General features: G+C 38.6%; 1 protein-coding gene across 2 annotated transcripts; it reads right to left on the bottom strand.

Annotated features, from left to right (window-relative positions):
- Nucleotides 1-1744: 1744 nt before the first annotated feature.
- On the bottom strand, nucleotides 1745-22096 carry LOC149076743 (retinol dehydrogenase 7-like). Of its 2 annotated transcripts, none has more exons than XM_089244382.1 (5): nucleotides 21739-22096; nucleotides 16702-16914; nucleotides 13337-13519; nucleotides 11848-11980; nucleotides 1745-2163 (listed from the first exon to the last, which is right to left on the bottom strand). In XM_089244382.1, the coding sequence occupies exons 1-5, from the start codon at nucleotides 21977-21979 to the stop codon at nucleotides 1830-1832; spliced, it is 1104 nt and encodes a 367-aa protein (XP_089100508.1). In that variant the 5' UTR covers nucleotides 21980-22096; the 3' UTR covers nucleotides 1745-1829. The 2 variants fall into 2 exon arrangements, with proteins under 2 accessions (XP_089100508.1, XP_089100509.1); XM_089244383.1 differs by lacking the exon at nucleotides 1745-2163 and adding an exon at nucleotides 4637-5337.
- Between the last annotated feature and the right edge of the window lie 201 nt (nucleotides 22097-22297).

Below are 22297 nucleotides of genomic sequence, written 5' to 3'. Positions count from 1 at the left end.
TTAATGGTCGCTCCACCAATGCGGTCACTTCTCTTTTACGGCGAAATAATAATTTTTTATTTTAAAGTCTTCAATAAAGTTTCCCTCTTTCACGGGTAATTTTTTTGTCCCGTCGGTGTCGTCGAAAGAGCACTTTACTGTGCAAAGGCGAGATGAATATACATATTCGAAATTTTAAGCATTAAATAAAGCAAAAGTCCTATACAACGATACCCTCTATAACGATAATATTCTCTGGTCCCGGTGCACTTTCCATGAAAGTTAAAGCAGTAAAATTCCTCTTTTGCAGACACCGATAGGAAGAAAATTCGTCCGTAAGAGAGGGGTAACTGGGGGGAGAGTTCTTATTGAAGCCTTTAAAATAAAATTTAATTATTATTTGACCGTAAAAGAGTGTTCACCGCATCTATGGGGTGAACGTTTAGAGTGGTTTCACTGTATATTCTATCTACAACGATATGCTTCTTCGGTCCATTGAATATATTTATAACGACGTTTTACTGTATATTCTATACAGGGTGCCGTGTAAGTGCTAATGCGGTCGGTCTTTATCTCATCAACCGCTCATCTTAGAGGTATTATTCCAATGTAAAAAATGCTCAAAAGGCGTTCAAAAATTACACTGTACCAGTTTTGGAAGTGAAAATACAGTGTGTCACAAAATAAAAAAAATCAAAATTTTTTTACGATCCCCCCCCCCCCCTGTTCTATAACTTCCAATTAGGGAGTTGTTTCCCTGTATCTCCTGAGGCCAATAGAAAAAATTCCATGTTCCAAGTGCAATATCCACTAGTATTTAAATTCAAAAATCGGAAAAGAGTTATGAAAGAACAACAAAAACTAACGAACACGACGCTCCTTTCCCTCATTTATACTGTCCTTTCCCAACTTTTCTCCGATTTATGAATTCGAATATCTCAGCTGATATTTTCTATATATATCTATTACATATATATATATATATATATATATATATATATTCTATATTTTTTACATCTCATAGAAACTTAGAATTTTTCTTGTTGGCCTCAGGAGAGATAGGGAAACAACTTTCTAATTGGAAGTACGTAGACAAGGAAGACAGTATAAAAATTCAGCTTTTTTTATTTTGTTACGCACTGTATTTTCATTCTCAAAACTGGTGCAGAAAAATTTTTGAACGTCTTTTGAGCATTTTTTAAATTGAAACTATACCTATACAACGGACAGTTGATGAGATAAAGGCCGCATTAACACTTACAAGACACCCTGTATACGTACTGACTACTACTTAACTGCACATGCAACTAGTACACATTCACTGCGGAATTTCTAACGAACAGGTACATGCCAGAATGTGTTTTCTGAATGTATGTGTGGCCCACAATATATTTATGTTATCAGAGTCGTGCTTGTTTTGTGTTCATGCTGGTGATGCCATCTGTGTTACATATTTGGAAGTGAAGATGGTGTTGCTTGAATTTTTTATGTTATGAAGTATCATGTTGAAGGTTTTCTTTTTGTTTGCGGAGAGACTCAGAGGCTTCATACTTAGAGGCTCACATTCGCACCTCGAAGTTGGGAAACAGCAGGAAACCTATTTCAGTCGACATTTACTGTGCCGCCATGATAAGAGTCCATCACGATGCCCACACGAACGCTCAGTGACTATGCACGTGAAAAAATGTCGTTGCTTTTCGTCGAAATAATGCACTGGTAAATGTAAATGACAACAATTGCAGAAGTCAATGCCGAACACGAGAAATAAAAAAATATATAACGTTTTATTTTTAAACACAATACACTTCAGATCTAAAATTCAAAATCACAAAATGCTTGACACCTCAGAATCACTCTGATACACTTCTTTTTGGGAATGAAGGGCTGAGAACGCTCAGGTCGAAAAATTGTTTCGGTATCCTCCTCAATACCCAGAACAGCAATCGACATTTGGTGGTTCCCGGCGTATAGGAGTACAACGGGTGCTCCGCAGTGACGGCTTCTTCAATGCAGGACACAACTTCGCTGGGGTTAACACCCATGGAATGGCTCAGGAACTTTAGAGCGTTGTCAATGTAAATTTTCAAGTATCCGGACGGAAAGAAACTTTTTACCTCTTCTGGAGTTTCCTCCCAAGACTTGGTGATGTAGTTTGTCACGAGAGCTTTTCCGGTTATGTCTGTCCTAAATGGCGGAGAAGATAACCATTATTAGATGCAGAATTCGAGTAAAATACTTTCTCGAACTCACAACTCATGCATTAAGTACAAAAAAATCGTTTCAAAATGATTCTAATGTTTATACACAGTCACAATAACTGAGCCGAACCAACATATTTTATTCTGCAGCTCTCTTGCCCTAGTCAACATGTACCCGCGGCTCCCCAAAATGGTCTAAAAGAATAATAATTTCAAAGAACAAACAGACACACATCAATATCACCAGCTTGTCAGAATCAGAATTTTAATGCCAATGTCTCGCCCCTAAATCGGGCCATAAGTTGGCTTAGTTAAGGGTTGGGTCTTGGGAGAAAGTGTGAAGAGAAAGACAAGAGTATTTGTATGTATGGATATGAATGCCTGTTGTGCATGGATCAGCTTGCTGCGACGCACACTTTGAGCACCATCGGAATAATATCTATTGGCGCACTTTTTGTTCTCTGAGTTGATCGGAATTGAATAGTTTAAGAATTTGTTGTGATCAAGGCCATCTTAACAGTATCAGGGTCTACCCAACCCCCGGATGAAGAAATGTTTTGGGACATCCTTCCTGGCGGGAAGTAGCCGCTCGATCACCAATTCACATATTTACTCCCGAAAACCTCATACCATCAGATCTCATTATCACGGGAACCTCTGTGCAATGAAGTTCACCCTCCGGCGATTCCTGGCGGTCTCATACATTAACACGGCCCTGGTTGTGATGGTTATGGGACAATATTACCAATAAGTCAGTTAATAAACAAAGTTTCTGAAATTTCAGGTGAGCAAAATTATATGCGCTCGTCAACACCGATTTCTACTCATGCCCTCCACAAGGAGACGGCTGACAGTGACAGGGCTCTAACCCGGGAGCCCTTACTCGGAATAATAATCTTTCGGTTTTTTTCGCTCTCAATTTACAAGGAAGTCAACATGCATAAGGGGGATATGGTAATCGGCAGCGGCGTGGGAGCCACGGGTGCTTGAGCACCCATACAATAATTTGTGGCATGGGTCCGAGCATCCCCAGAATCGATTCAGAAATCAAAATTTCCCGTATGAAACTAAAGACGAGCACCACAGGGTTCGAAACATTTCCGATGCCTCTGAGGGAAATAACCTTTTGGTAAGGAGAAATGGTGCTTAATCATATAGCACAGAGTGTTTCTCAACCTGGGGCCATATGGTTCCCGTTGCAGTCCTGAGATGTTCCAGGGGAACACCATGGGCAAAAATCAAGTTGAACGGAAGCAATGACAGGCAATTAAGGGGCGGGAGGGGATCACAGAGAGCGGTAAAAAATATTTGAATGGGAAGAAATAAAGCATTTAAGTAAAATTGGTGCGGAAAAGTATGACTACTTTCAGAATCCATCAGACCCACGTTTGTCTTAATGTACGAGTAGACCGGAGGCCTCGAGTGTACAAAGTGCCTCATGATAATGATATCACGTTTTTCGAGAATAAGTATGAGCCTATCCAGGGGCCTGGCTCTTTCTTTCTTTTCTCTTAAATCAAGCGCAACTCCGGTCTACCGCCATGGGCAATTTACTACCGATTGAGATGTGTCGGAAATGGGAATGTGTGTATCTAATGTCTGGGTACGTATATAGTGTTGTTTGTGAATTTTTAGGCATGACCCATGCATGATGTCTATAGGGGTCCCGCATGATGAGATCTGGTACTTTGATTTTCAGGAGTAAGTAAATATGTGTAAGCCATTACTTCTTTAGCAAAGTACGGAACCCCCCCAGAATTACATTTTGGCTGAGAGTCCATAGTGTTGAGACGTCCCTGCATATACACTCCAAGTTCACTCAGGAACACTCATTAAGTAAGAAGGGTGTCGCTCCTGGATGAGGGTAGCGGTGCCCTGGATAAGGCGGGGGACGGCGAGAAGAAAAAATAGTCCAAAGGGGCCACGGCAAAAAAAGTTTAAGAAACATTTAAATAGCTTCATCGGTCTCGTATCCATTAATAATCGTGATTTTATTGAAACTGTTTACTGAAGGTGAATCTAGGGGAGAGAGTTCGACTTAGTAGGGGTAAAATGGTTAAACCATATCATATGCTCCTTATTTTACGGGACAAAACCATCATTTTTCAAAAATTATACTTTATTGGGGGAGAGGGAGCGTACGCTTACTAGGACTTTTAAGAGGCTCTTACTGATTGAATGTCTCGTAGTAGGAAGCTGAGAATTGGGTGCCAAATTTAACGTAAAGAAAGTGGTTGAGATATTGTTTTTATTTATTTATTTTAAGTAGATTGAGTTTCAATTTGTGATAACTTGTTTCTCGTGTATAATTATTGCATGAGTTAAGGAAAAATAAAGCATAAGTAGTTCCCGAAAAAAAAAAATACAGTTTTTGACCTCATTTTGACCGTTTTTAAAAATGTTTAGCATCACTAAAATCATTTATATAAAAGCTAAAATGAGTTTTCAAATGTAAAATTAAAAAAAAAAAATGAATAAGAAATTTATTATCACAAAAAAAAATTTCCCTCTGGAAACATGCGTTTTTAACCTTCGTGTGAAGTAACTGTTCCTCTATATTGAATGAACCCCCCTCCCGAAAATAATAAAACGAAAATCAGTAAATAAAAAAACAATAATAAAAAATATATATTTCTTCCAGTAAAGTGTTTTGTGGACTGACATATAAAATTTCGATTCATACATTCACATAAATTCAAATCGTTTTTTCTAGTGACGAATTAAGTTTTTGACTAGTGAAGAATTAAGACACCATGTCCGTGGATATGCATTGGAATCGCAGCGGATTTAAAATATTAAGTAGCGGTTTTTGTTCGCTTGAAAAGAGTGACGGACTCGAGTTCATCCCTTGAACGAAGGGCTGAGAACAAACAAATCGAACAGCTGATTCGGCAACCTCCTTAACAGCCAGAAAAGCACTCGGCTGTGAAGAGTTCCAGGTCCGTAAGAGTATCTCGGATGTTCCGCGGTGACAGCTTCTTCGAGGCAAGCGACTACTTCACCAGGATTGAAACTCACGGAATGATTCAAAAAGAATAGAACGTTGTTGATGTATTGCCTCAAGTATCCGGTCGGGTAAAATGCCCTTATTTCTTCTGGAGCTTTATTCCAAGTCTTTTCGATATAACCGATCACCGAATCGTCTTTCGTTATCCCGGTTCTACGAAACAAAAACAATGTATTTTCGCACAATAAATTATGGCTTTTATAATGACCTTATTGTAATGGGCTGATATAAGAGATAAAGGTTTCAATGAAAGTCCGGTTCATAACAAATAATTCTGTGGTGTTTGGTCGGAACATGATAACTCCGAAATCACATTTTTGAGATATAAGCATTTTCATTGTCATTTAAAAATCAGAAATAAAGCACACACACACAAATGCAAATGAAAATATCATACTTTAGCACGTTGTTTAGCCGTACCCACGTATTTGTGCATTTATCTCACTTCTAATTAGTTATAATTAGCAACACTTACTATTAGATCAAAAAACCATTTTTTTGGAGATATGTTCTGACCAAACACCACAGAATTATTATAGCGTCGTAATGCAACAAGATGTATGTACATCAATGAAAGTACAGTAGTTAGCTATAAAATGTGCTTAGTATACATCAAATAAAACAGACAGCCTCCAATACAGGTTGAATTGAAAAAGATGTGTACGTATAAACTGCACTGATCTTAATTTTTGTGGCTGGTGAACGGTATGAGTGATGCCGTGCATCCATGTTACGCAACAGTGGAGGCGTAATCGCCTGATTAATAGTATCTAAGTTAAGGGTGTCTATTACAGTTCACGCCGCTTAATATGATCACATCGGGACTCGAGGTTTTCTGATAACAATAACCAATTGATAACTATATCCGCAATAAATAGCATGATGCGAGTATGATGTCCATACGTACCGTTCGACCAGACGAGAATTATAGTCATCGTACTAGAAACCGGAAAATGGAATAATTGTTTTTCTTTCCCACATAACTCGTTGCGAAATTTTCAATCGTTCCGTTTTTTCTGATGGGTTTTTTCTTTCTTTCTTTCTTTCTTAATATTCTAAAACGGGTTTTTTCCTTTTAAGCTAAAATCCTGCATTTTTTTTAGTCAGTGTGAGGAGTTAGAATGGAATTATCTACTGTGTATCACGAATTACGATACCTTTTATATTGTCTAGTTCTTTCCATAGATCTCTTGAGAACGTCTTTCAGGTGAAGATTGTGGTACTGGATAGAGAGATAAGGATTGAAGTATCCTTATACAATAACAAGGATGTGCACGAGCCGACGCGGAGGAATGCAAAGTGGGCGTGACGGAGCGAAGTAGGCAAAACATTGCCGATTTCAGCATGTAAACAATGGGAGGAACTTCCATCTTCAGTATTTTTTCCCGTTGTTTTCATATTATTTCATTTGTATACATACACAAATGGTGAAATCGTGTTCTGCCTATAACTGCACCAACCGATCGGGAAAATTAAAGGAAGATGGGAATAAACTTCGGTTTCATAGGTAAGTGTGCGTGGTTTTATATTAAAAGATGCATTGATTTTTATACTAAATTTGTAAAATTAGACGCATGTAGTTTCCATTTCATATTCAGTTTTTGTTTAATGAGCATAATTCAAAATAACAAATTAATTTCGTATGCATTTGAAACTTCATTAATAGTTTTTTGAAATCGTGTAGAAATTGGTTATTAATATTTGGGTTAATATTTTTATGACAAACAAACTGTCAAAATATGCTCCATAAAAATGCATTTATATCGTAAAAACTGATGTCTTAAATAGCTATAATTTTGCCGTATAAATCAAAGAAGCGACCTAAAAATTTCTTTTTCTGGTAAAATAAAAAAAAATAATTCTGGGAAAATAATGTGAGAATGTGGACGGGACTGACCGTCATATCAACTTTTTCCGGGGGGGGGGGCGGCGGCTAAAGAGCATATACTTAATGCATGTACTATATATGCAGCATATACCATTTCTAGTGTATTTTCTGAAGCCGGGGGGGGGGGGAGGCGCTGAATGAGAAGTAGTAAAATGTAATTAATACTATTTACATCATCAGTTTCTGCTTAAATATGAAAAGCGAAATATGAAAAATCATACAGCAAACAATGCATCATAAGTGTTATAATTATCAAACAATTATCATAGGCTACTATTACGAACAACAGTTGATTGATTCTATTGCTTTCTTGAAGCTTGGTAAAGAACACACTTTTTGTTCTTAAATAAATCTTCGACTGTATAATTGGGAAATGACTGTTTAATGCAGTTTTTTTTTTGGATAATTCCAAGTTCATTTAAATTCTAATGTATCGTCTATGAAATATCCTTTATTAAAATTTTGGGCTACCACCTGGTCATCTTCCTTAATGTGTTGATTACTGTTGAGCTATGTATGTAATATTACAAAATCTTAATCAGAGAAAAAATTTTTAGGTTCTGGTACCCCCTTAAAATGTGAGAAAAGAAGTTCTTATATGCTGTGAATAATTACATATGTTGGAGGAAAAAAAAAATCTCTTCAAATTTAGAGTTTTTCAGTATAAAATACTAGACAAAAGTTTGCTTTGTAACTAAGCAATTATTTGATAGCAAACACATAATGCTCTTGTGATTGTGATTGTAATATTCCAAATTATGCTCTCTGGACCTGTTTGTAAATTGTTTATTGAGAAACTTGTATACATGCATAATGGTGGAAAAAAAATGTCATTAAAATTTTTTTTTCTAACTTTTATTTCATTTCTTGCATTGAAAGTTCTTTTTCAGCAGGTAATTCGTAGAAATATTCACTGCTTTGAATTATTGAAGTGGAAGCCTCCGCCGAAATGCGAAACATAATGTTCGAAATATATGTTGTTGTTTTTTATATAAAAAAAAAATAGTTCCTCTTAAGCTTCTAAAAAAAGATTATTTTTCTTGAATGAAAGTATGTATTTTTTAAGACGAAGAATGCATAATTATTGGCCGAAATGTGAAAAAAGAACGGGAATATATAGGTCCCCCCACGCCGCCCCCCCCCCGTATCTCCGCCCATGCTGGCTCGCCACTTGCGAAGTAAAACGCTGCACATGCGTAGCGGCAAGTGTTGACCATCTGTCGCCACCGTTGTTCAGTTGAGCGTCGTTTGTGTTCCGTGAAAGACTTGTTTTACAAAGTGCTTGTTTAGTGCGTTGGTTCTCAACTGAGAACAAGAAAATGAACAGGAAAATCCACAAGGAATTTCTACCTGAGGGAACGACGATGAATGCTGCAAGGTACATTGAAATTTTGACCCGTTTCATGAAACGTCTACGCAGGGTACGACCTCAGTACGCACAACAAGGTTCATGGTTTCTTGTTCACGACAATGCTCGCCCTCACACAGCCAATATCGTCAAACAGTTCCTGGCAAAAAAGGGGGTGGTGCAAATTGAACATCAACCATACTCGCCAGATCTCAATCCTCCAGACTTCTCCCTATTCCCACGACTCAAGCTCTCTTTGAAAGGAAAGAGATTTGACGATATTCCTGACATCCAACGAAACGTGACGAGGCTTTTGAACTCCATCCCAAAAGAAGACTTCTTGCAAAGTTTCCAGGACATGTATAGGAGATCTCAGCGGTGCATAGTAATGGGAGGTGACTATTTCGAAGGACAGTAAGGTAACTTTCGTTAACATTTCATCTACGTGAATGTTACAGGACTATTCACCGAGCTTTATTGTCAGAGGTTGTATATACGAATATAATGAATCATCAATTAACTATTTAATTTACTGAACATAGCCATGGTCCAGGATTGTGAACTCGAATGCCATGTTGGTTTTGTTTGCGCATGTTGATACGTGTGAAGAAAGCCAACATTGAAAGACTGATAATGGCTTATAATTATGTTTTTAACTTCACACATATTGGTTAAATTTTTATTGCGAAACACAGTACGTCCGGTGCATGTATATCATATCCGTTAAAAATAATTTATTGGCTTAATGAAGAGGAGAAAGGGTTACGCATTTTTTCATATTTATCAAACTTTCCAACTTCATTTGGGAATTATGCATAATCGCCGGTTAAAATGATAAATGTAGTGGAATTTAACCAAAATTTCTTTATCGAGAGGATTGATTATTATGCATAACCACCAGTATATCACTTTTAAATGTAAAGGAACCGATTTCGACCGAAGCCGAACGTCGCGTGGTGTAAATGTGAAAGTCGTATAAACGAGAATCCACTGTATATCGTCGTACCTCCCCATCAGTGAACACTCCCCGTTAGCTGATAAAATTTTTTAGTCCCGTGGGCCTCCGTTATCGAGAGGTTCTACTGCATCTTTCAAATATAGTAAAACCCCAAAACTTCGCAAAAGCTGGGACCGACGATATCAATCGTGTAAGTCGGAGGAGCAGTTTAAATGTAAATTTTGGTCCACATGAGAAGAAATTAGAACAAAAAAGTAGTAATATTTTATAAATTTTAGTTATGCTACTTATGTTTGGAGGCAAGACCAGATGAATTGTCATTGATGAGCATCACAGCAAACGCATTTTTTAAATACTCGAACATTGAACTTCAGGCATGTGACCAGCCTGTGAAAATGGCAGGTACCATGCGATCCTTAGAATTTTATTTCTGAAGCACGGAAAAGTTTTCATGTTTAGTGTGTGTGTATGCAGCATATACCTATACCTCTAAAAATCTAATTTTCGTCTTTATCTATTCTGATAGACGAAAAATTCTTATTTAATTATCACTTAATATTCAGCACCATCTCAGCAATGATCTCGTAATTATGTGAACATAAGTAATGAGCATTTTTAACAGAATATCAAGTAGGTCCAACCAGGGTCCGTCAATAGCCATCTCGGTGAGTGATTCACGAATCAAAATTGAATTTTACTCCAAATTTTATGTAATGAAAATATTCTTTAAAAATTTCAGGTAATTTTTTTAATAGAATTATTTCTATGTTTTGCATTAAAAAATTACCCCTCTTTTTACAAAATTACCCTTAAAATTTCGAAAAAGTAAATGAGAAATTGGCAAATGAATATTATCCTAGTGAATGTATTTTTCTAGGGGCTATAGCGCACTATAACGGGACTGGCTCGGAAAGCCACTGAAAACTAAGTAGGAGCCGTTCAAGTATTACGTCAACAAATTTTTAGCCATTTCTGACTCCCTCACCCCCCCCCCCCGTCAGCAAAAGTCAACAAAACTTTCACCCCCTTCCTCTTCCCTTGTCAGAGGGGTTCATGCAAATCCCCCCCCCCCCCCCGATGATCAAAAAAAATTTTTTTAATGCAAAAAAATTTCTCTCCTCAATTGAAATTTCGGAAGAAAATACCTTTATATGTCATTATAATCAATTTCTGTTAATTTCAATGTTATTTGAAGGTTATGAACTCAAAATTTATTTTTAATAAATTCATTGCGACCCACGCTCTAAGCCATATAATGATAAATCGCATAAAGGTCCTTGGCCCGCGGACCAAATATGGCCCTGGGGGTTATCTGATGCAGCCTGTCCTCCTATAACCTAATTTTGTAAAAATGAACGGAGCGGCACATTTACAGATCGCTTAAGTGACCCGTGGTACAACCCCAGAACATTTAAGCGGCCCGTGGCACATTTTCAGATCACTTAAGCGGTCCGTGACACATTTAGAGATTCCTTGAGTGGCATGGCCAGTCTGTGTGATGGTTAGAGCATGGGATTTGTGCATTGAAGGTTGTGGGTTCAAATATCCACTCGATTTTTTTTAATAGCGTTACCCGCGGTCGGTTTTTGGAACATCTTGTTTCAATTTATCAGTTTTGCCATATTTGCGGTTGTGGTGAGAATAGAGTTGATATTTTCAGTCCGGAAGCAGGGGCCCCCTTTAACGGCCGCAGGCCTGCGTTAAAGGGTTATTTACTAATAAAGTAGTCGGAAACATTTTTTATTTTGCGTTGTGATATATTATATATCATTATTATAATTATAATTATGTTATATTATATTACTATAAAATTTTAGATCCTTGTAATTTTATCGCGTGAGCAGTCATGACGAAATAAAAGCGATATCGTTAATGAATCCTGGTGTTTGGCAAACGAAACAGCCGTGGGGTAATGTTCGGCTCTTTGGCTACTACGCCACGAGATAGGTTCGGAGTTAAAATTTCCCTCGATCTTTAATGACATAATTGTGATCCTCGCCAATGAGCATTTCCCATTTTAAAACCTGGGTACATTATGGAATTGTGTGACTCGGACACATTTCCAGATCACTTGGATCCGCGAAACATTTAGAGATCATTAAAGTGATTCTGTAGGGCACATATCAATAGGCGAATGTTCGTTCAGGTGCCCACAAACTATCAAAAACTTTTTCTCGTTTTTGGCGCATCGATGCCATTAAGAATATTTCATATTTTCATAAAGAGTGGTTGATGACGTAAGCATTATCCAAACCCCCTCCCCCTTGTCATCAAAAGTCAGCAAATCGGACCCCCCGCTCCCATCGATGCTGACGTAATACTTGAATGACCCCCGTACAACCAACTCCCTTTTGTGTAATTGCGGGGAATGAAACACAGGCGTATGGTGCCCACATAGTATCACTGTGGCAGTTAAGTATAATCAACGTGAAGACTGATATTTACGTCCTACCACTCAAAACCAGTTACCTATACATCCAAGGCTCAATGGTGGAGATCTGGACACCGAACTTGTACGTTTCGAGACGTAGTGCGTCGCAGAAGCTGATGATAGCATGTTTGCTGGAACAGTATGCAGCCATCCCTTGGAAAGATAGGCGGCCTAGAAAAGAAAAGAAAACTTATATCAAGAAGATCGTAAAAACAAAATCAAAGAACAGGAGAAAAAAGACACCTCATGCCACGCAGGGCTGTCTTAAGAGCATCATGGGCATAGGCGGAGATAGACTTGGAAGTCTGAGAGGGCACGGTCATCATTGCTAGGGGGGGGGGGGCACGATGATGATGACGTCAATTCATATATACGTATATACATTACATCAGTCTAAGGCGACTACATAATACCATTATTCTAGTGGCTATTGATCAGTCAACTCCACTTTTGACAAGGGGGGGGGGCAATGCCCCCATATCTCCGCCCATGATCATGACCCCCCCCCCCCCGTGCAACTGATTTTTCTGAGGCCCTACCTGGCAAATTCTCGAAAAATTCAACTATTTCTCGTTTTCCTGAGGTCCCTCTTCTCTTGAAGCCATCGGACCATGCCCGGTTGGGCCCATGCGTTAAGACGGCACTGCTGCCACGGAAAATATTGGTATTCTCGATCACAGACGGATTCGAAACAGATAAAAACGTTTGCTCATTACATAGAAATCTTCAAAATTTATAAAATTTGATGGGATATTAAAAAAAAAAATTCAAGCCTATTTCAAGCAATTTTTCGATATGGTCTTGCGTGCGTTAAGCGCAATATTTAGTTCATTTGATCATTTTTGACGCACCACGGTCATTTTCTGCACACGAGGGCTAATTAGACCGGGACCTACAATTTATTGCCGATTCCGAACGGCAGGCTTGTTTTTCATACTCATCGAGAGGTTGGTGCGCTAACCCCTCGATGGGGGACTCCCTGCGGTAGTAATTTTTGCTGCGGTCAAGTCGCCGTTTTTTGTTGTACCCCTGTGTCAGGAAAGTTTTCTGACAAGGACGAACTGGGTATCGAACTCACGACACCTCTAAACATCCTTTGGTACTTTATTTAGTTTATTATTATATTACGCAATATACTAATACATACTAAATATTACGCAATATTTAGATTAGGTACTTTAAGTGTACAGGTACTTACAAGAAACTCAAAAACTTCATGATTCACGACATAACGAATGCATGTTGATTGGAACAGCTCCTTTTTTCCGACGATAATTACACCCATGTGGCGCCTAGGCCAATAAATACGGTATACGTACTTATATGAGTCTCGAACGAGAGTTACGAAAATTTTTTACTAAAATGCATCTGATACTTTGCTATATCAATGCAAGCATTCACACTGTCCATCCTCTCAGTGCATTGATTAAAACGGACTGATAATTTTTAATGGTTATTAAAAGATATTTTTGAGCGCGATGAAACACGATAAATGGGCACTGCACGTAAATAATATACAGTACTCACCAGCGGCACTAGCAACAGCAGCAACTCTGCCCTTTGACTTGCAAACCATTGGCAAAAACGCTTTGGCGACACGAACGGTTCCAAGGAAATTCACGTCTATGACCTTCTGGAAGGTGTCCATACTTGTCCACAACACCTCGCCTCCATCGTTGAGGCCAGCGTTACATACGACAGCCCAGAATTCTGGAATCGAATAGACGCGAATCAGTTGTCTTTTAGAACTGTACGGTATCAATTATTTCCCAGATACTACATAGTTAAGTAATACTAAAGGCTATCTACAGGAAGTATTGACTAAAATACTCGCTCCAGGGGTATATATAGGAAAACTTTTTCTTTTATGATTACACAACTCCGAATGGAAATAATTAATGCTATACATTCAGCGAAATCCCAGTGGATTATACATAAATCTATAAAGCAAAAAAGGAAGCGAAAATGCCCTGGCCGTTGAAGAACGAATTCGATACGTATATCAATGAGTGAGAGAAGATTAATTATAATAAGACGTTACGCTCCTAGGAGGGGAAATTCTATGTCTTCATAGCTTAGTTGGTAGACCCCCGTCCGGCAAACGAGAGACCGGGGTTCGGGTCCCCGTGAGGGCAGAGATGAATTTTCCTTCCCATAAACATCCATATCTCCTCACTCAGTCGTTTTCCGTATTAACATGGGAGAGTGACGTCTTCCGTCATAGTAAGAAGTGCAATACAATGTGATTCAAAAGTTAAGGAATAGTAAGAAAATCGTAATGAACAGAAAACTATACTGCATATTATGAATCTTCTAGCGATTTATTAAACACTCTAACGCGGGGCCAAGGTTCCGGTTTTATTGATTGGAATTGAAAAACATTTTTTGTGAGATTCCAAACTTAATTTACGAAAGAAAATTTCATTCATTCAAGCACTTATGTCACAAATTTAAGTTTTCTAGAGAATAATAGAACCTAATTTTAAGGAAGAATACAATATATAATTTTAACGGGCATTTTACTATGGACATGGACAAGTCCTCCTCCTCCTAACCAGATCATGGCCCGTCGCTCTGTTTGAATGAAGAGGTTTTAGCAAATGGTCGAAGATAACCTGATCCATGCTGATTTCTGTGTAATGCTTGTTATTCCCAAAGCAGAATGTACCAAAAACAGTGAAGTACGTCGCAGAACAATCTCATTGAGATCTTAAGAAAATAAGGAAAAATAAGTATTTTCCGTGTAGAAAACTTTGTTAAAGAAATTTTTACCGCAGAACATTTCCAGTCACCTGAAGGCCTGTTGCAGAACAATGCAAAACATTCTGCTTTGGGGGCTTGTTATGGTGCTGCCATCAATTTGTTAAACTACGAGTAAAGTGTAATGATTGAATAATTGTATCGTTGTAGGCCTGTTACTCTCTGTGACGAGACTTTTTAACGGGGAGATTCGTGCCTCGAGGTTGGGAACCACAGAAAACCAACTTCAGCCGACCGCAAGTCTAGCATCCATACAAGATTTTTTTTTTTCCCCACGAATTTTCAGTTGATATTTCTAAATTAAACGATCAGAATGGAAAATAGAAGGAAAAAATGATTAAAATCAATTTTCAAATCTGAATTCGGTCTGTAAAAGGTCTGTTTTCACAAACATCACGTATCGAATTTCGAAAAGTGAATAAATATATTCAGGGTGTACCGAAGCATAAAAAACAAGTGTACCAGAAGTTAAAGCACAAGTAAAAAAAATGTGCCTAATATTTTAAATTCCTAGATCACATACAAAATTATTTCACATTTTAATCTTTTCCATGGGCAGAACCAGATTTTGCAAACGTTTTGAACGCAAGTAACTCCATGGTACTAATCTATACCTGCTTTCAGCTCCACAACAGTTCGGTATTCCTGGGGCCCCAACGACGGTGAAGCAGGCGGAATTGGTGTCCCGGGTGCGTACCAGAGAGGGCGCCAATTTCACCTTTCGAACACCTTCAACATTACAAGATAATACTAACAAACATAACTGCTTGGCCCAGCTGACCAGGAAACTAGTTACGGCACTGGGTATTCCTGTCTATTGTTGTAAGTACACTGATTGGGTTAAGATAGCCCCACGCTTTTTTTACTGGATTAAAATCCAGACTTGGACCGGCTGGTCAGTCCAAACAAGACACATTGTGCTTTAGAAATCACCACTTTATAGAACTGAAGTGATCTATTGGAGCATCTTATTAAAAAAATGTCTCTATATAAAATATCCTTCCAATTATTTCACCGAATCGAAACAGATTATTCTATTGAGTTTCCTGATAATTTTCAGACTTCTGATTGCTTTTTAGGAAAGACAGTGAGGTCTGTCCGTTGAAGGCAAATGCTTCCCAAACCATTTCAGACTTTCCTCTCGGTGCTCTTCTGCATTACGATAAGCAAATGACTTTTATTTGACGCAAATGACGCCTTTTTTTTCCGTTTGCCACGTCAATACTTTCTATGGCGGAGCGGGCCATCTAACTTACACTTTTTTTCCTCGCTGAACAAAACTCGTAAACATATACACATGTACTTAACTCCCATTAACACACGTGCTTACGACTCCAATTCAATCTTTCGTTTTTATGGGTAAGTTTTTGGTATCATTTTCTTCAAAGTGATCGAATGTCGTTTCAAATGTCGAAATCTGTGATTCGAGGACGAATTGGTGAGACGTAATTTGTGTGATTTAAGTTACCTTCTATCTGAAGCTGAGACCTTTTCTGACCAGATTTTATTCTTAAAGCCAATTCTATAGCTAATTGTCTGTTGGCAATCGCGGAACATTGTTGCGATATGTGTTGAGGAATTTCGTCAATTAGGTCGTTTATTTGTATTTGACATTTCGTCTTTTGGTTCAAAATCTATATTGCTGGCTAGTACAAAGTAAATACTTCGTTTGGACGTTTTTAAGCAATCGAAATTTCGTTAACAGCTCCCCCGCCCCCCATACTTTTAATTTTCAGCTTTCACATTCGGCAAATTTCAATCTTTGTTAATTTGAAAATTCTTCCGCTTATATACTATACCAATCATCCAATCACACACTAACACTAATATGCATGAAATGTGCCTAAAAGCCTTTGAAATACCACATTTCAAGTTTCAACGAGCTTAGTGTAATGTATCGTAATTTTTGCGATCTGATATCGTTTGCATTTAGTCTTATGCCTTTTTGTGTTTAAATTAAAGACGATTTTTGTTTTAAATTCATCTGTTTTCTACAAGGTCCGTGCCTTAACTTTTGAAACAGACTGTATTTTGGTATTTTATGAATGTCTGCGTGACGGGAAACGAATATTTGTCGAACCTATAACCTCTCTCGTTGGACAACGATAAAAACATACAGCACTGATACTCACTGTTTCGTCCCAAGTTTTCGTTAACGTAATCCAATGCTTTCTGAACGTCTTCATCTTTGGTGACGTCCATACCTAGTAAGTGCAGGCGACTCGACGCCGATTTTCGAAGATCTTGAGCACCTTTTCCATCGGGGAAAAGGCAACAGGCAAATACTTGGTAGCCGAGGTCATCGAGTCTCGATGCTAGCATGTGACCAAATCCACTGTCGCATCCTGGCTCGCACAATTACGATAATATTAAAAAAATGAGTACAAAATATCATATTTTTATCAAGTTATGATAAATACTCTAAAAGTGGAATAATGTAATTTTGATCAATTACTTTTCGCAAAGCATTGTGCGATAATTCACTTTGCGAAACATCGAATACGGACTTCTTAAAATAAAGCACTTTAATGATCAGAGATGTAGTATTGTGTCCAAACGCCAGTGGAATAAATTCAATCGAGTTGACTCTTTCTTCACCTTATTTCCCTTATCGCGAAGGAGTTTATTCTAACCCTACGAAAAAAGTTGTGTGTGTTCCCCCGTTCTCCCACCACCACCATGATATCTCAACGAGATAACGATCAACTAATAACGATTGTGGCGGTTCTCCTCAGCTTTATCCCTCCTCCGCTCTCTACGGCATTGCCACCCCGCCCCCCACACATATATAATGCATCATTCTCAGAACTAATCCTTCTATTATATACTGTACATAGAAGTAAGAAAGAGAACACCAAAAAGTAAAGAAAAACTACAAAAGACAAAACTACAAAACAAGTTTGTAGGTAAGGGCGAAAAAAGCAAGGCACTCTACTAATAATCTCTTATCCAATATATCTTTGTACTGTTCTTTTCTGCACAGTTACTTCATTTTTTTCTTTCCCTTTCTTCTTCTTCTTTTTTTTTTTTTGACGTGGAACAAGGCTTCTATATTTATCGCCTATACGTCTAATGCAGGTTTTTCAAATTTATCGCCAACAGCTTGCACTAGAAAGGGTTAATACCTTGCGTACTCTTCCCCCATCCCTATTAAAACGAACATCTTTTCCTTGAGATGCTAAACTACATCAAAGGGAACAAACATATCAAATTCTATTTCGATCACAAACATCCGTGTCGCAGAAAAACGAGCTTTTCCGATCATGTGCAATTTGGTTTCCTGAGCTTTCTGAACGAATTGACTTTCTGGATGAAATCAAATTTTGATTTTCTGTAACAAGCATCTTTCACACCATGTGCTTACGAAAGGCGGAAATAGGGCTTCTGCTGCGGTTTACTTGTATGGTGTCTTGTAAGTCAAAATGCGGCCTTTATCTCATTAACCGCTTGTCGTAGAGGAATGGTTTGCATTTAAAAAATGCTCAAAATGTGTACAAAAATCACGTTGTGCCAGTTTTGAGAATGAAAATATAGTGTATCACAATAAAAAAAAAATCTAAATTTTTATATGAACATCCTGTGGCCAGAAAACCCAATTGGAAAGTTGTTGCCCTGTCTCTCCTGAGACTAAAAAAGAGAAAATTCCACGTTTGTAACAGCAATATTCACTGAGATATTTGAATTCAAAATCCTGAAGAAACGTTGGGAAAAAACAGCACAAACTAACGGACAACGTTTCTTTCCCTCTTCTTTCCAAACTTTTCTCCGGTTTTTTAAAATAAATATCTCAACGAATATTGAACTTAGAAACGTGAAATTTATTTTGTAAGCCTTGGAAGACATGACAGCAACTTTCAAATTGGGTTTTTGAGGACAAGGTGTCCTTATAAAAAATTTTTATTTTGTAACACATTGTAATTTTCCATCTCAAAAATGGTACAGCGTGATTTTTGAACACATTTTGAGCATTTTTTAAATTTGAACCATTCCTCTACGACAGGAGTTCTTAACGTTTTCCAGTCACGACCCAAAATCAACAATAAGATCAGCTTCGCGACCCATGGTATCGTTTGTTCATCGAAATTAGTGAAACCTTTGTTTTGCGACTCATAGTCATATAATCAAGTTTAGGTCGTGTCCCCATATCTAAAGAATTCCTATCTGCAAGTTGATTTGCACGACCCATCTTAGAAGTCCCTGCGAATCAAGTTTGGTTCCTTGACCCATAGTTCAAGACTCTGCCTATTTGTGGATTCGCACGACCCTTCGCGGAAACCCCTGAAACCCAAAATTAGGTCGCGACCCATAGGTTAAGAACTCCTGCTCTACGACGGACGGCTGGGCTGATGAGATAAAGGCCGCATTAGGGATTGCGGGACACCCTACACATGGACGATCAAAAACAAAGTGCTCCAATTTTTCTTTTCTTAATTTTTAGATACTGCAGTTATGTAATTGTGTTTTGTTCGTACACACATTCTCTTGCATTCTTTAATATAATGCAAAATTTTTGGGAAGACTTTCATTTCACACAACTTGCACAAAACGACCGGAATTCCTTCCAAACGAGAGAGAGAGAAAAAGCTTTACCATCTCTCCTAGTATTAGTTTGGATCTCATAACTTATGGCAGCAGTTAGTTTCTCAAGGGGATCATGCACGTTATCAGTGCCGCTACAAGTCACTTGACCAGCCTTGAGTTTCCGTGTAAATATCATATATTAATGTCTGGAACGGTTGATCTCTCATTCGCAAGTGCGGGTACGGGGGGGGGGGGGGGATGATCGTCCCTCTCAAGAGCCGAAAAATATGGGATTAATTTTTTTGTCCCGTAAAAAGATACGGTATCATCCATTGCACCTACGCAATAAGTCGCTTTTCCAACACATCGCCTTGGATCCGTCTACCTTCGCTTCATTTGCAGCTGAATATATCTGCCTCAGCTTCATATGCAGCTGAAAATGCCTACCTTCGTAAAGGCATGGGCGATCGTTTCTATCACCCCTCCCATGAGCCGAATAATATGGAAAAATTTGCCCCCCCCAGCGTCAATGATGGAGCCGACTGATCTAATGTATATGAATTGCCATCATCATCACACCCTTTCAGCTTTCATTGTCATGCCCACCCCCCTCCAGTCTTTCATGTCTATATACAAATACAACGCCACAACAGGCAAATTGCCCAACGAGGTGGCTGACTTAAGAACATCATGGATCCCCGAGCCCCTACCTACTACTGCTACACCACACATGCACCCCCCCCCCACCCGCGGAACCCCCCAACGAATCGGTACATGCGGGAATGTGCGTGTACTTGTAGTGCAACCTGACGTAAAGTTTGTTTCTGTGTAATGCTTGTTATGTGTAGTGCTGTCATCTGCCCCCAGTTTTACTAACTATGAGTGAAGTGTTATGGTTGAATGATTTACCGTTGTAGGACTGTTGCTCTCTGTGGCGAGACTTTTTAACGGGGAGATCGGCTCGCATTTGCGCCTTGAAGTTGGAAACCACAGAAAACCAACTTCAGCCGACCACCACTGTGGGGTTCGAACCCGGATCCTCGCATCACGAGTCCGGCACTATAACCACTCGACCACCACAGCGGCCATATCCGCCTATGATCGTATTTCCCTAATATCAACCCGTGTTATTGTAAGGTTTTTTCTAGAGATATGTCAAAAGTGTTCAATTTCTTCTAGAAATAGTTTTCCGATCGTTTTTTCCTCGCATCACGGTCATTTTCTGCACACGAGGGCAGACCGTTACCTACAATTTATCCGAAACTTGTGCCGCAAGTTCGATACCCGATTCGTCCTTGTCAGAAACTTTCCTGACACGGGGGTACAACAGAAAACGGCGACATGACCACATAAGAAGATTGCTACCGCAGGGAGTCCCACATGGAGGGGGGGGGGGAGTTAGCGCACCAACCTCTCGGTGAGTGTCAAAAAGGCTGCCGTTCGGTGCATATTGCCTAATCGGCAATAAATTGTTGGTCCCTGTTCAATTAGCCCTCGTGGGCAGAAAATGACCGTTGGTGTGATAAAAATGATAAAAAAAACTTTGCCTTTTCTTTTTACACTCCCCTAGAGGTTGGTACGCTAATCCCTCGATGTGGGACTCCTTGTGGTATCAATTTTCTCCTGTGGTCATGTCACCGTTTCTGTTGTACCCCTGTGTCAAGAAAGTTTCTCACAAGGATGAACCGGGTATCGATCTCGTGACACCTCTAAACATCCTTTGGCACGGGGGCTACTCCTGCGCTACCACGCTCTTCCAGAAATATTGCCGAAAATCTTTTGTCACTGGTATTTCGTTACTGGGCAGCTGTAACAAACTAGAAATTAAATATACCTAAGTAAAAAATACTGCATGTAGAAGTTATTTGCATATGCAGTATATATGTTGGGATATCTTTTTGAAATGAATATGCACCAAGAAATAGAAAATATGCATTTTGAAAACCTGCTTCTTTTTTCATGGTGATTTTTTGATGCATATTTTCTCATTTTGGATACATATTTTGGAATTTTCAACTTTTAGGATTGTTTAGTGCATATTTTAGCTTTTTTTTAAATGTATTTTTTGACATTTTCAAGTGTGTATTTTGACATTTTCAAGTGTGTATTTTGACATTTTCAAGTGTGTATTTTGACATTTTCAAGTGTGTATTTTGACATTTTCAAGTGTGTATTTTGACATTTTCAAGTGTGTATTTTGACATTTTCAAGTGTGTATTTTGACATTTTCAAGTGTGTATTTTGACATTTTTCAGTGCATATTCGAATATTTTTGAAGCATAATTCATCACTTTTTCGGCGCAGTTCTATTATCATAATGGTATCTTATGGAAAAGCCTTATGAGATTATCATTGAAAAGACCGTATTTTTTAATGTGGTCCGAGTTCGATGATGCAAATGCTCATTTACATCATCACGACTCACGCTGTTGCTGACTTTTCAGATTCTCTTTTATGATGTTTCAATTCTAAGCTCATGACACGTGTCCTCAGAATTAATATAACGATTAAAACACATAAATTGTTTTTTATTACTTTGGCTTTGTTTCTCATTTATCAGGAGCATCGAAGTGTGTGAATAACGCCTCGTGTCAGACGTCAAATAAGACTTATTTCATTACCGAATTTCAAAGATGTTCTTTACTCACCAGTGATGAGCACCGACTTTCCATCGGACTGTATCTTCCTTCTGGGTTTGAAATTCGTTATCCACGTGCCGACTACACCCGCTAAGAAAAGCGTCGAGCCTATAAACATCAGAAGACATCGAAGCCATCCCGGCAAAAACCATACCAAAATCAATCCGACGACTGCTCCGATGACACGGTCGCGCAACACGTCTTTAGACGCTGCCACAACTCGCCTGCGCGTATCCGAGGCAAAGCTCATCGTGTAGATACAGTATTATAACTATATATACGTAAGCAACTTCTCCGAAATATGACAGCAGCAGCAACAGCAACAAAGAAGAAGCGATGTTCTACGCCTCGAGTTCAGATCGAGAATAAAAAGAAAAATATAGAAAACCTGTTGATGATTTTTCCGCTTCTTCTTTTCCTCGACCAATTCGAAGGTCAATGTTTGCCAGATTACGAGAGAGAGAAACACTCTCCTGATTAAGAAAAACAACTTGCTTTATTCCTCCCCCACCTTCATCTCGTTCTGTCTCCTTCTAAAACTTAACTTTTAATTCAAACTCTTCCCCCC

Source organism: Pholcus phalangioides, unplaced genomic scaffold, assembly GCF_987345545.1.
Source record: "Pholcus phalangioides strain wild (caught in Gottingen) unplaced genomic scaffold, Ppha-v1.0 ptg000015l_1, whole genome shotgun sequence".
Classification (NCBI taxonomy): domain Eukaryota; kingdom Metazoa; phylum Arthropoda; class Arachnida; order Araneae; family Pholcidae; genus Pholcus; species Pholcus phalangioides.
This window is presented reverse-complemented; position numbering and strand designations above follow the sequence as displayed.